General features: G+C 39.3%; 1 pseudogene and 1 gene segment (V, D, J or C); one reads left to right on the top strand and one right to left on the bottom strand.

Annotated features, from left to right (window-relative positions):
• Window positions 1-532: 532 nt before the first annotated feature.
• Window positions 533-1,067, bottom strand: LOC115824830 (Ig kappa chain V region K29-213-like). The segment is given in 2 exon segments: window positions 533-870; window positions 1,016-1,067. Coding segments are annotated over 2 exon segments (390 nt in total).
• A 12,320-nt stretch (window positions 1,068-13,387) lies between these two features.
• LOC115824829 (Ig kappa-b4 chain C region-like) lies at window positions 13,388-15,683 on the top strand (annotated as a pseudogene).

The following is a 15,683-nucleotide window of genomic DNA, read 5'->3' as shown; positions in this document are numbered from 1 at the left end:
CTTATCTATTTTCTCGAACTTATGCATGATATAATTTTGATTTGACTTTGTTATAGACATGTAAAGCCCTTCGAGACTATAAATAGTGATACTGGGCTCTAAATAAATATTTTTATTATAATTATTATTATTAGTTTACTTTTACATCATCACTTTGTTTAATTTATTCTTTATGACCTTGACTGACGTTTTTTTATTTTGGCGTTGTCATTTTGATGTAAATCATTCTTTGAAAATGTGAGCAAGACACCATTGAAAAAGCCATCAGCCCAGAGAATGATTAAAGTGGTTGGTCTGAAGAGGACTGAATCTATAAATATTATGTTCTCTGATTTTCATAACAGATATTTTTGAAGGGCATTCAGTGTTACTGTTATTGTAATTAGAGTTAGTGTAGTGTGATTCTTCTCCTTCACAGAGTGCGTGATTGTGCTGTATCACATCCTCCCCCTCAGCACCTGCAGTAGGTCCCAGCTGCAGCAGTGCAGTCTCTGTGCAGTCTGACTGAGGGAGGTTTTTGTACGGCTCTATATCACTGTGTGAACTTCCAGATAAAAGTCTCATAGTCACCGATATCATGTGCACTCTGACAGTAATAATCTCCTGCATCTTCAGTCTGGATGTTACTGATGGTCATAGTGAAGTCAGTTCCAGATCCACTGCCACTGAAACGATCTGGAACTCCAGACCAACGGGTGCCAGCATTTCTAATCAGGAGTTTAGGAGCCTGTCCAGGTTTGTGTTGGTACCAGTTCAGACGATTACCATCATACACTGCAGAGCTAGTTTTACAGTTGATAGTGACTGTGTCTCCTGGAAGAGCAGATTTCACTGCAGGAGTCTGAGTCACAGTAAACTGACCTCTGGACTCTGAAATTAAACACAGTGGAAGTAATGAATAAAATAATAAAGTTAAAAAATAAACTATATATAAGAACAATAATAGCATAACAGTTTATCTCATATTGTTTATATCAATCATACAGACTGTGAAAAGAAATCATATCTCTCTCACCTTTAAAACAGCAGCAGGTCAGTGTCCAGATGAAGATGGTGATGAAAGTCATGCTTGCTGTGGGTTAAGTTACTGGGGCAGGCAGCTCTCAGTCATCAAGTCTTAAACTCACATGGCTATAAACACTCCCAGAGCACTCAAGCATGTGTTGCCAATGCAAAGTGTCCTCTCTCTATGGAAATGCTCTTCCTGAGTACAGCAGACATCCTGCACTCATATGTTTACACATGTGGAACCATTCTACATTTCATATGGCCAGAGTATTATGGCCATATTGTGTTATCTACTGACATCTAGTGTCAAAAAAGAGAATTGTGATTACTTATGTAACTGGGTCGTTTTACGTCAAGATTTTCTGAAGTTCACTGGCACTAAAACTGTAATAATCACAAAGGTTTATATTCAGTTTTGTATTTGTGACTGAACTGAGAATTTCTGCCCTACTCTCAGACAGAGAACCTTCATTAATGGAAAGCAGCACATCTGCACACAAATGTTTAGCAAGAGTCTGCACAATGATGTACAAAGTTACCCATCATGTGAAATTAAAAATTTCACCAGAAGCGTGGATGACAGGCCAGTGTGTGTGATTGAGAAGAAGAACAGGAAAATCTCCAAATAGACAGTATTCATGTTCACCTGAGGCTGATCATTAGTCATTAAAAGGATTAAATGCCATCTTAAGGTCTGTACAAGGCTTTCACTCATTTCACAAAATTACACAACATACTGTTTGATTAAGGGTTTTGTTGTTATTATTGTTGTTTGTTTGATTGTTTCTTATTTATTTGTTTATTTTGTTTAATTACAGCAACACATACTTTTTTACTTTTGAGGAAATTCACATCTCAAAGTCATTCTAAAATCAAATATTAGTATTAGACAATAATTTAGGTCAAAATGGTTAAAATAGTGTTTGGCTTACCACTGCAATACCTCTTTAAAAAAAATATGTCGTATATTATCTCAAATAATGATCCTTGGTGTCATGTTCTTTTCTTGGGATAAATGTGCAATTTAAAGAAAAGTCCATCTCAAAGAAAACATTACTATTATATGGTATTTTGAGGTGAAAAATGCCAACGCTTAGTTCATTATTACAAGATATCTAGAACCACATTGTTGTGTAATAAAATGCTCTTATTAAACAATGACATTTGTCTTACTGTTGCTGGTCGCTCAAATGCAATGATTGTGACTCATCCATTCATTTATTCTGTGGTTGTATGATCTAAAGTGCTGTGTTACAGCCCTAGTCTCTTTGAGAGCATGGGGTCAAATCTCACTGATTCCTCTGTAGTTTCTGTGCTGAGATGTTGAAAATGAAAACTGTCCACCCCATAAGAGACAGTAACCTGCCTGTCAACCTGAGGTAACTGAGTCAGGTCTCTGTCTTTGGGACGACTAAGATTCTAACACATCTAAGTCTCTTAATTGTAGCCTTCCTTCTTCTAAAAGCAGTTTGGCCCCAGGTTTTTCTCACTGGTCGTGTTCTTCTCATCTGCTTGATATCTGGAGTGTCCTCGGCAGGTTCTGATTGCGACACTTAATTTTACCGGGAAATCACGAGTTCCAGCGGCTCATTGAGAGGTTTTACCATACAGTTACCACATAGTACCATGTTCACGTCTCCAGCATCATGTATGGACCTATATCTTTAGAGTAACCAAATCATGTGACTTAAAGCACATGGTCTAAGTACTTCTTGTTACGCCACTTTTGCTATTTTAATGGTCTAAAGGGGTCGTATTTGAACACTTAATTAACTAACAGGTGTGTTTTGAGCGTAACGTGCAATAAACCAACCAAAGTGTTATCTCTCATTCTCTTTAAAAGCCACCTACGCTTGCACTTGGGTGGATCGCTGATATAACGGCGGAATTCGCAAGAGCAAGAAACTAGAGAATCAAGGCGGTGGAGACAGACTTTCTCGGGCGCGAGGTGAAAGCACGAGCAATCTAAACAGCAGACCGCTCCCCAAGATAAAGCAAGCTTATCCTCCTTTTCTGTGATTTAAATTTCCAAAATAAATCAAATATTCGGTGGACAAGGTTTTGGACTTTTTCTCAGTCAAATAAGGCGTCCGTTTACTTACCAGGCAATAGATGAGGCATCTAATAACCAAACATTTGAAGCGCATTTTCAGCACTCCAAACGCCCTCTCTATTACAGTGCGTTTTTTTCCATGTTTAAAGACAGAAAACACGTTTTCGACTGTATGACAATTCAAGCAGTGTTGTTGGAAGGACATTCAGGAGGTGACAGTTGTCTGTTACAGCCTGGATAAGCATAATTCACGGCGGAATTCCTCTTTGTTGTGGGACAGACGAGGGATGAGGTGATCTGTGATAGTGATCTGTACATAGTTGCTGGCACCGTCGCGGTAAAACGTCCCCCGAACGAGTCTATTTAAATGCTGTTGTGTATTGCCACAATTGATCAGATAATTAGCCAATTTAATGCGTCTTTACTCCGTTATCACATGCATGTTTAGATATCTCGATGTCCACAATAATAGTTCACTACTATATTTCACTGTAGCCTTTTTTATGCATGTTTGTATGTGCCGAAGTTTGACACACACACATATACAGCAAACGCTTTAATGGGACATGTGACAGCTTGTCCCATTAGTTTTCTCCACTTCAGATAAACCAGTAATTCCTCTACCCAGCTCCAGAAGATGATATTCAACATCAGCAAACTATACAACTGAATGGAAAAGCAAAAATGGAAAGGAAAATGTTTTACTTGATTTTACTATTATAAAATCAGTCGGTATGAATATAAACCAACAAGAAAAACTGGAAAATTGTCCATAGGCAAATACTGTAAATTGGAAAGGTTTTTTTGTCATTATTTTGCTACCATATAATTATTCACCACTGTGTTATACAGTTAAAGATATTGGATGTAAGAACAACAAAAAGGATTGATGAACAGGAAGTAGGTCAGTTTACAGACAATAGTGACAGGATGACACAGGGCATGACTGACAGACAGGATCAAAGGAGAAACAGGACATGGGATCAGGGTGCTCAAACCACACAAAACAGGCAGATAAACAACAACAACAACAACAACAAATCACAGAGTGAACAGGACTTAATCTAAAAGACTTTGCAATTGTGAAAAGACAGAGGTATAAATACAAAAGTAGGGTTTAATGAACAGAACCCAGGTGAAACTGGTTTTAACTGAACAGAAACAGGTGGAACCAATGATTCAGTTGTTAAGTGTTTGAATGTGACACAGATGTTGTGATTTTACTGTATTGTTAAAAATGTATTAGTGTGTTATTGTATTAGTAAAAATGTCTTTGTCAGTGTGTCTAGGTCAGAGACAACTACTGTCTGTACAAGAGATCACAGAAGACTACTTTCTCAATAAGAGATCACAAATGACTACTGTCTGCACAAGAGATCACAGCAGACTACTGTCTGCATGAGAGATCATAGACGACTACTGTCCATATAACAGATCACAGAAGACCTGCTCCTCTTAGGTGACACACTTCAGGGGATTCAAAGGTGGATGGAAACAGGGAGATAAACTTGTCATAGGTCAGTGATTTATGGAAGGCAGAGTGATGGTTGCCAGGTGTGTCTCTCTCACACAGGTCTGTTGCCCATATCAGTGCATGACATTTTAAATGGGAAATTATCACTGTCACCCAGGTTGATTCAGCATGGATCCCCTCTTGTGTGAAGTACCAGCAGCATTGGGAGAGAAACTCTCAGCACTTCAGAGGAGACCCATCATACCTCTCAGGTTCCACCACAGGAGAAAAACAGGGCTCCATGAGCTGGGGCTGGTTTGTTGCTTTAATAAAAGTCTTCTGTCACAAACTGGGGAACTGAGTGCATGTGAAAGTGACTGGCTTTTCTGGTGTGTGAACAAAGGGCACGGCAGAAAATAGAGGCACAGGAACACAAAAACAAGAACAAGGCAGGATTCAAAGTCACTCAACCACTTACTCAGGTACATCAGGTCATATCAGACAAGACTTCACAAAGGAATTTAAGGGGAAAAAAAGAGATATTTATACAAAGAGAGAACCAGGCTTGATTAACAAACACAGCTGAAACCAATAAATAACTGAACCATGAAATACAAAGAAGTGACTGAGTGAGAAAAAAGCCAGTAGAGGGGGAGAGTGGACCAGGGAGAGACAAGATCTCTGTTTTCAAAATAAATATATAAAAATGTATACAGTCACCAGAATGATTAAAGTGGTTGGTGTGAGGAGAAGTCTATAAATAATTATTATTAAAAATTGTAATGATGAATAATAAAGAATGCACTGTCCTTTTATTTCCCAATATATCAAAGGACATGTATAATTATTGTTATTGTAATTAGAGTTAGTGTAGTGTGATTCCTCTCCTCCACAGAGTGTGTGATTGTGCTGTATCACATCCTCCCCCCCAGCACCTGCAGTAGGTCCCAGCTGCAGCAGTGCAGTCTCTGTGCAGTCTGACTGAGGGAGGTTTTTGTACGGCTCTATATCACTGTGTGAACACAGTTTTGCCACTGATCCTATGGAAACTCTGACAGTAATAATCTCCTGCATCTTCAGTCTGGATGTTACTGATGGTCAGAGTGAAGTCAGTCCCAGATTTGCTTTCACTGAAACGATCTGGAACTCTAGCCCAATGGGAACTTGTACTACAAATCAGGAGTTTAGGAGCCTCTCCAGGTTTGTGTTGGTACCAGGCGAAACAGTATGGGCTACAAGCTAATGTAGTACTGGTTCTACAGGTGATTTGAACAGTGTCTCCTGGAAGAGCTGCTTTCACTGCAGGAGTCTGAGTCACTGTGACCTGACCTCTGGATCCTGAAAATCACATCCAAAGGTCTTTATATCAAAACATGTTAAATCCAAAGATAATAATGTAAATAACCACACAAATAGATACATTGATTGAATATGTATATATAACTACTCTGAAATGTATAACAAATGCCAACAAGATAAACTCCTATTACCTTTAACACAACACAAAAGTGTCCAGATGAAGATGGTGATGAAAGTCATGCTTGCTGTGGGTTAAGTTACTGGGGCAGGCAGCTCACAGTCATCAAGTCTTAAACTCACAGGGCTATAAACACTCCCAGAGCACTCAAGCATGTGCTGCCAATGCAAAGTGTCATCTCTCTATGGAAATGCTCTTCCTGAGTACAGCAGACACCCTGCACTCATATGTTCACACATGTGGAACCATTCTACACTTCACACAAGGCCAGTGCAGAGGTCTTCAACGTTTATCGGGCCAAAGGCCCCTTGGCTGATAGAGACACAGTGGAGAGAACCCCTATTACATATTGTATAAAATTATGTTGCGTATTAATCTGGGCCAACAATAATGTGTAGGGCTTCCTGTAGCGCCATGTATAAAAGTACTTTGTAATGGTGTATACAATGCTAAGCCATTAAAATAATAATTATTGACAGATTCATACATTTATAGAACATGTTTTTTTGTGATTTTATTTTTGTTTAGAAAGATCAAGAATGCACAATTTTGAATTACATTACTTGTGCAGAAGTGAACTAAATAAGTGGAAGTTTTAAAAAAATAAAAATAAAAACAGAAGACACATATATTATATATAGAAAGTGATTTAACATAGGATAGCTAGCCAGTGCTCAGCGCTCAGGGTGATCACATTATTGCAGGATTATTCATGGGTATCTTCAATGTTGTCATTTTCTTTCACAAACAGGAAGATTTATCTTTGCTTTTTATAGGTGATATTTATGTTAATGTGTATTTTCAGACATGTTTTAATTTTTGGAAGAAAAGAAAAGTTTGTGATCAAATAATTTGGCTGACCCCCTGTAGTAAGTCTGAGGACCCCCTAGGGGGCGCAAACCCCCTGTTGAAGATCTCTGGGCCAGAGCATTATGGCCATATTGTGTTATCTGCTGACATCTAGTGGTCAAAAACAAAATCATGTTTACTCATGAATATTATTGGATCATAGTTGTTACATTTTTCAGAAGTTTACGGGACACTGAAACGCAAATGATCAAAAAAAAAAAAAAAAAAAACCTCAGGGTAGAGAATTTGAGAAGGTCAGTGAATGTGAACTGACTCAGTCAAGTCACAAATAGAGTTTACACTCAGCAGTGTTGACCTGGGCATTGACTCACTGGAATATGGGAACATATCACAGAAATCCTGTCAACACCATGAGACAAAAGTACATATTTATGACAATGATAGCTGACACATATCTGAGCCCTATGTATAATTCAAAAACACTGCAAGACTAACATTTATCACACAGTCACAGACATGGTGATGAAGCTGTCTGGACTGTTGTTTGTGCTTGTCATCAGCTTCCTCTTTTCAGTCTTGTTAGTGCAGTAGGTAGTGTGTCAGTTTCATCATCTGAAGGTCAGGACAGAGACTTTTAACATGAACCTGTTTGATTGGCTGTCCAGCAGCTTGTTGACAGTAAAACAGTCTGAGATGGTGTCTTCAGATTTTCCTCTCAGCTTCCTGTGTCATGCAGAACTCAGAATCAGAGAGACGCTTTTGAGTGTTGGTGGTATAGTGGCGAGCATAGCTGCCTTCCAAGCAGTTGACCCGGGTTCGATTTCCTGCCAACGCAGTTGGTTTTCAGCACTAGGGGTCTTTGAGGCTTGTGTTTGGAAATTCAAATTAGTTTCAGCAACTAAGAGTCTGACTGGTCTGTTTTTGTGTTGGGGTGACATGGGTTGCTGTGTCTCTGGAAAAGGAGGTAGATCTGATGTGTGAAGTCTGATACACACACACATACAGTAAACCCTTTAATGTGACAGCTTTGGTCTTTCAGCATTTCTTGGTTATTTTATCACAGTTGCCACACTGGTCACTGAATATTAATACATCATGTTTCTATGTTCTCTACCTCTGCGCTCAAGGTAAAGTTTTCCCCATTTCAGAAAAACCAGTAATGCCTCATAGCTCCTCTACCCAGCTCCAGAAGATGATATTCAACATCAGTGAACTGTACAACTGAATAGAAAAACAAGAATGGACAAGATATTTTTTCTCTTTTTTTCACTATATTAATACTATTCATTATGAACATAAACCAACCAGAAAAAATGGAAAATTGTCCTTCTTCACTAACGTAGGTAGGCAGAAATCTCTACAGGGATTGAGTGGGAGTAATGTTGGTGGTATCTGAGTGTGTTTGTCCCACAGTGGAAAGAACAACACTGTCAGCCAATGGACTGCTGTTTCTTCTCTTTCTTTTGGAGGGATTTAAAACCCCTGGATACTGACACTGCTCCATCCACAAAGTATCTTTGTCCATTTCTCATGACCTCACCAGCCTTACACACATACACAGATTTAAACTGCAGCATAGAATTTACTGATGTCAGAGAACCAAACACCTGCACCAGGAATTTCCCTACTTCAGAAACACTCTGTCACTTTAGTTGGATTAAAGTCCTGAAGCTCCACTGTAGATACTCACTGGTGCATCCTCATCTTCAGTGACTATTGACAGAGTCAGAATTTCCTCTCCACTGTCAACATTACAGCTTCTCACATCAAAGTGACCAGTCCAACAAATCTACAACAGCTTTTCCAGAGTAGGAGCAGTGGACTGATGTTTGATGTAGAGTCTATGGAAGAACACATGCGATTAACTAGACAACTCAAAACTGCTCTAACACATGGTTTGTCTGGGACAGTGTACAGTACTGTTGGGTGCAGCTGATGGTTGGAGTAGTGTATGTAGAGAACGATCCTGCCAAGCTTTTCTTGTGTCATTGCCTGTGCTCCACGTTTTACTCCACTGTGTGGGAAATTTGGAGTCCTCTGTAATGAGAGTTGCTAATTCTCAGAGACAACGAACTTCAGATGTGATGAATCATTTCTTCTTTATTCCATGTGCATGAGAGAGGCAAATCTCAGAGATGAAGCACAGTTCTCACTGAGGTAAAGGAGTGCAGAACTTTTCACACAGTGAGATTTCCAAGGACATGTGTGGAGGTATAAAAGATAACCTTTCTCGTGGAGCACCGGATACTTGGTGTCCGTTCCCAGGTCCTGCAGACACACAGAGGCCTTGTTTTCTACATAATAAATGTTTTCTATGTATTAAATAATAAATTGTTGTAATATACAGATACATTTTTCTGCATATAGTAATTAAGTTAGCACAGGTCCCTATAATATTAATACTTCATCATGACAATAGTCATGAGGCACATTTTCCCTCTGAAAGTTACAATCATAATACAAAGCAATATTTTTCCCACATCACCCATACCAGCAGCACCATCACAGCACTGACTGATGATGTTTCCAGCACTGTACTCATCATCATACTACTGTTTCACTGTTTGTGTTGTCAGGTTGTCACACCCTGGTCCCTCTGTCTCCTCTGTGTCCCCTTTTTCATTAGTTCTCCCTCTAGTGTTCAGTCTGGGTTCTGTTTTCACTCTTTTCTCTTGTTTCCCCCCCTCTTTGTCAGTTTGTGGTTCAGCCCTAATTAGTCGTTTAGTCCAATCATTGTTCTCACCTGTATTTAGTTTGTTATACCTCATTAAGCCTTGTTTACTCTGATATAAGTACTCCTTGGTCTCCCCTGTTTCTTTATTTTGGCATTTTTAAAAAAAAATTTCCCCCATGGCACCTTTGGTTTCCTTGTCTGCCATGTTACTAGTCCTGTTCTAGCACCTGTAGTCTGTAAGTCTTTGTAAACTATTTTTATGCTATTTCTGATGTAAATAAATGAACTCTAATCTGTTCTTGCATCCAGCCTCTTTCAAGAAACATGATACAGATTCAGAATCCAACAGATTCAGATCAAACAAATCAATGAAGTTCTCTCCAGGTACAGGGCAGTATAACACATGTAATCATAACAGACGGATTTTCTGCATCACTCCTACCTCTCTTTCTTCTTATACTTGAAGAGAAAATGAAATCTCACAATGATGTTATGTGTCAGGAGAAATCAAACCATCGTCCTTTCTGTGATGCTTTACCCACTGAAGGTCAGAGGGACTTAAATACATAAACAAAAGAATAAACAGGTGACACAAATAAACTAATGATCAGGTGAATCAGAAAAACAGTGTCTGGAGTCCTCCAGATCCCTCTGGTGACCAGACTGAGATGGTCTGGTTTGTCGACCAGAACACCACTAGGGGCCTCATCTCCTGCTCATGTTTTATATACAGACACAGACATGACAATATCTTATTCTAATAAAATATCTCAGTCCACAAGAGTGTAGGAGTGTGTGTGGTTCTGTGTTTATCAACACTTGCACACACAGTAGAAAAAGATCATATCACCTGTAATTAAAGCACTACTATATTGATGATCAGAGTTTACTTTTACATTATCACTTTGATCCATTTATTTTTTATGATCTTGACTGACGTTTTGTTTTTTTTTTTAATTTATTTTGGCGTTGTCATTCTGATGTAAATCATTTTATGAAAGTGTGAGCAAGACACCATTTAAAAAGCCATCAGCCCAGAGAATGATTAAAGTGGTTGGTCTGAGGAGGACTGAATCTATAAATATTATAATGTTCTCTGATTTTCATAACAGATATTTTTGAAGGACATTCATTGTTATGCTTATTGTAATTAGAGTTAGTGTAGTGTGATTCCTCTTCTCCACAGAGTGTGTGATTGTGCTGTATCACATCCTCCCCCTCAGCACCTGCAGTAGGTCCCAGCTGCAGCAGTGCAGTCTCTGTGCAGTCTGACTGAGGGAGGTTTTTGTACGGCTCTATATCACTGTGTGAACACAAAGCCACCGCTGGTGTAATGGTGACTCTTACAGTAATAATCTCCTGCATCTTCAGTCTGAATGTTACTGATGGTCAGAGTGAAGTCAGTCCCAGATCCACTGCCACTGAAACGATCTGGAACACCAGACTCACGGGTGCTTGCAGCATAAATCAGGAGCCTGTCCAGGTTTCTGTTGGTACCATGCTAAACAGCTCTGAGAACGGTCACAGGAAGTAGCGGTTGTGTTGGTCTTACATCTCACAGTAACAGAGTCCCTTGGAAGAACAGATTTCACTACAGGAGTCTGAGTCACAGTCACCTGACCTCTGGACTCTGACAAAAACAAATAAAATAAAAAAAATTTAAAAAATGTAAAAAATTAAAAAAATAAATAAATAATCACGTTACGTTATTCAAGGAACTCAATCTATTGTATTATCACTCTGAGTTTATTATGACTGATTATCTGAAATAAAGAGGTCATTTACTCCTCACTTTCAAAACAGCAGCACATCACAACAACACAAATAAATATATTTGAGGTACATATGTATAAAATACTTTGAAAACAACAAAAAAAGCCTATGAAATAAATTTATTTTTACCTTTTATACAACACAAAAGTGTCCAGATGAAGATGGTGATGAAAGTCATGCTTGCTGTGGGTTAAGTTACTGGGGCAGGCAGCTCTCAGTCATCAAGTCTTAAACTCACAGAGCTATAAACACTCCCAGAGCACTCAAGCATGTGCTGCCAATGCAAAGTGTCCTCTCTCTATGGAAATGCTCTTCCTGAGCACAGAGTTTTAGAAAGTATTTAAAGAATTTATAATATATAAATAATTTAGAGTTTCATGGGATTACAATACATACAACTTACATACTTACTGACATAGACTTTATCTGCAGTATTTCTGTCTGTCATTATTCCAGATTAGGCTGAATTACTGTAAAAAATTATTGTTTTATGAAAACTGAATGTCTTATAAACGTTTCACATATAAATCTGATGTTTTCAGGGTTTAATTTTACTCTTCTGTTTGTGATGTTGTCTCAATGAAGTAAGGGCAGTACTCTTAATGTCTCCTATAAGACAAGAATAAAATTTGAAAAACTATGACATGTTTGTCCTTGGTGCAATTGCATTTCTTTTGCATTTGAGTATCATCACATCGCAGTCTTAATTAATTAAATGAATCCTTCTGAACAAGTGATGTTAAACAATAGCACAATGACTCTTACAGAGATAAATAAGGAAATATGAATGTGACTCATCATTTACACTGTGTGTTTTATTTGTTCTGTAAGAACCCTTCTCCTCTGAATAAACTCCTCAGACGCCCTTCACTGAGAAAGGGTAAGATTCCACTTTACAGCAAGACTACCCTTATAAAGTGTTTTTGAATGGTAATATATTAGTTAACAAATTAGTTAATGAATTGTTATTTATTAATGAGGTTATGAACACTTTATAAATCATTAATAAGCTGTTATAACACATTAGGTAGAAAGGGCAAGACCTGTGATAGTGAGTCCACATTTATATGTACTGTTAGGCCTCTGATCTCATTGGTTACTTAGTTTACTTTGTCTTCTCCATCAGCCAGCATTTATACCTGTCAGCTTCCCTGTGGAGGCATTCTGGGGATGATCAACTGGGAGGAGACCCCGGGGCAGACCCAGGACACATTGGGAGAATGATATATCTCGGCTGGTCTGGGAACGCCTTGGGATCCCCCAGGAGGAGCTGGTGGATGTAGCCGGGGAAAGGGATGTCTGGGCTGCCCTCCTCAGCCTGCTGCCACCGCGACCCGGTCCTGGAGAAGCGGCAGAAAATGGATGGATGGATGGAGCTTCATCAGATTTTTGTTAATAAGTTGCTAGAATTTAACCAATAGCCAATAGTTTAATATGGCATACCAAATTGTGGCATATCAGTTAACATATGAAATGACCAGATTCATACTCTAAGGCTGTGGTAATATTGTTTACCTTGACATTTTCAGCATGCTATCAGCAGCCATCCTCATTATTATCACAGGTGTTTATATGACATATGCTATCAGGTTGTTGTGCACACTGGATATTAAAGTGGTATATTGTGATGCGTGTTGGGGGGTAGATGGGCAGAGCTTCCCAGCATGCTTTGGGCTGATGGACTATTGTTTAGCTATAGTTCATTATTGTTCAGATCATGTTTCCCACTAGAAGAAGTGTATGTGTTCATCGTGAAGTCTTTGTGTTGTGTTGTTAATTTTTGTGATAGTTTAATGTAGTCTGTGTACCGTAAATGTAACTGTCTGTGTGAATGATGTACTTCCCTCCTACTGTGATGGGAAGTTCAGATCTTTTTAGTGTTTCGAATATTTGAATCTCGTTCATTAAAATGCACAATTTTTTTTCAAATCATTTGTTCACATGAACTCATTCCAATGGAAAGGCAAATTAAACATCCATTCAATAGTTACATTACACACAGCGACAGAAATGTTCTGGTTGACCAGCTAACATTAGCTTTCTGTCCTAACCAGTAATAATAGCATTGGTCATGTTACTGCTGTAACCATGTGAATAATGAACGAAAGACTCAGACCTGAAGACCCATGGTTATGATTCATGAACGAATCAGTCACTCCTGCACTGATCCTGCACAGTGGTCATGTGACAAGTGAAGACTCAGACCCAAAAGAGTCGTTCGTGAACGAAGCCGAGTGTGAGTGGTGTGCATGCGCAGCCCAGGGAAAAATGAACGAATCACTCACTGAGGTGACTCATTACTCCTGAGTCATACAAAAGATTAGCTCAAAATGAACGAATTATTCACGAATGACACATCACTACCACTGTGTCAGCAAGTTATTTGTGTTACTGCCTGGTTTGTGCTGTGTGTTGCCGAAAGAGCAAAGGCAGTGTCATCATTCTAGAGAAGAACCAGCAACTCATTAAGAAATGGTGATGTGTTTTACACTTTACGATAAGACTCCCTTTATCCAGTTATAAATGTTAGTAACTCATTAAGAAATGGTGATGTGTTTTACACTTTACAGTAAGGCTCCCATTTCCAGTTATAAATGTTAGTAAGTCATCTATAGATGATGATGTGTTTCACACTTTACAATGACTCCCTTTTGCCAGTGAGACCTGAGGTTTATGTGTTATAACAGATTATTAATGGTTTTTAAAATGTTCACAACTTAATTGATAAAAAAATTATAACCCAGTCATAGACCCTGTAAAAGTGCTACCAAGGGTAAATTAACTCATTCACTCTGTGACTCCACTGCAATGTAGAGACTTTTCCTCTTTACTCTTCACACATCATATCTACAACAGAATTCTTCTTCAATGGAAAACTCTCATTAATTAATTTAATGAGATCATCTCTGTGGCCCATCTGCCCTTTAAACTCTGTCTTTAGTATTGAATTATTGAGAAAGATTTGTCCTCTGCGTCTCTCACATCTACAAAACTGGATTAATAAGCTTTGTGTGTGTGTGTGTGTGTGTGTGTGTGTGTGTGTGTGTGTGTAAATGAGAGGAGGAATGTGAGAGAATGTGTGTGTTCATCTGGGTCTCTGGGCTGTGTGAAGAGCAGTGATGTGGTTTGTCTGAACTCAGGAGTGCTCTCCCTGATCAGCTTTACCTGGACCTCATTTGTTCTGTTCTGGACTCTGTCCAGGCTCCTGCAGACACCTTCAGGTCTGTGGTGGATGAGGAAACCTGTCTAACACACATTCCCAGAGGTCACAGAGAGAAATTTAACTATTTGAGATTCCCACATTGTCCAGTAGGAGGCAATGTGTAATACTTAGGTCTCTAATTGTTCAACTTTGACTCCATGTGTTTCTGCATTAGAGGGTTTGTGTTCAGTGATTCAGTAGTGGAGGAATCAAACTGGATGTTGGCAGTGAGTATTCAGATGTATTTTATCTTTATTAAATATCAAATCTATCAATTGTTTTAGGAAATGATGTGTAATTAGCTCCCATGTGACAGATGAGTGTCTGAGGGGGAAAATGATTCTTTAATCCTGGATTTGTTTCTGAGTGAACTGACAGTCAGTTGCACATACACGCTCACAAAATGATATAAAAATGTTTGTAAATGTTGGAATATGAATGAGTTGATGGGTTGACTGATGAGTGTTGGCAGAGTGATGAATAATAATGTTAACAGTGTGAAACAATGTGCTGTAAAGCACAGAGAGATCAGAGTCATTAGAGCAGGAGGTTTTTGTACGGCCACTTAACCAGTTTGTATCACTGTGGTACAATTTTCAGTGGAGGCACCAAAGTGTCTATTGGACGTAAGTAGAAGTCTCTCCTTTTAATGACTGTAACTGTCTTTCAATGCTCTGCTGATCTTGGTTGTGCTCTGTGAGTCAGAGATAAGGGAAGTGAAAGAGGCAGAGCCTGTCTGTTTTTGAAGCACAGATAAAGTGTGTGTTTAAAGAAGAAAATCACACACATATGAATGTGAGATGGAGACTAATCATGTCTCATACTGCTGTGTCCCTCTACTGATTGATGGACACATGTCAGCTCTCTCTCCACCCAATGACAGCTGTGATTTCTCATCTGTCTCCTAGGTGACACCCAGCCCACCCTCACGGTCCTGCCCCCCTCCAGCGTGGAGCTGCAGCAGGGGAAAGCCACACTCATGTGTCTGGCCAACAAGGGCTTCCCCTCAGACTGGAAGCTGAGCTGGAAGGTGGATGGTAAGAGTTGGAGTTCAGGGGTGAGCTCCAGCCCTGGGGTTTTACAGAAGGACGGTCTCTACAGCTGGAGCAGCACCCTCACCCTCCAGGAGGAGCAGTGGAGTAAGATGTCAGTGACCTGTGAGGCCACACAGGGCTCCCAGTCTGCTGTGACCTAGACACTGAGGAAAGACCAGTGTTCTGAGGAGTGAGAACA

This window comes from Chanos chanos, chromosome 12 (genome assembly GCF_902362185.1).
Source record: "Chanos chanos chromosome 12, fChaCha1.1, whole genome shotgun sequence".
Classification (NCBI taxonomy): domain Eukaryota; kingdom Metazoa; phylum Chordata; class Actinopteri; order Gonorynchiformes; family Chanidae; genus Chanos; species Chanos chanos.
This window is presented reverse-complemented; position numbering and strand designations above follow the sequence as displayed.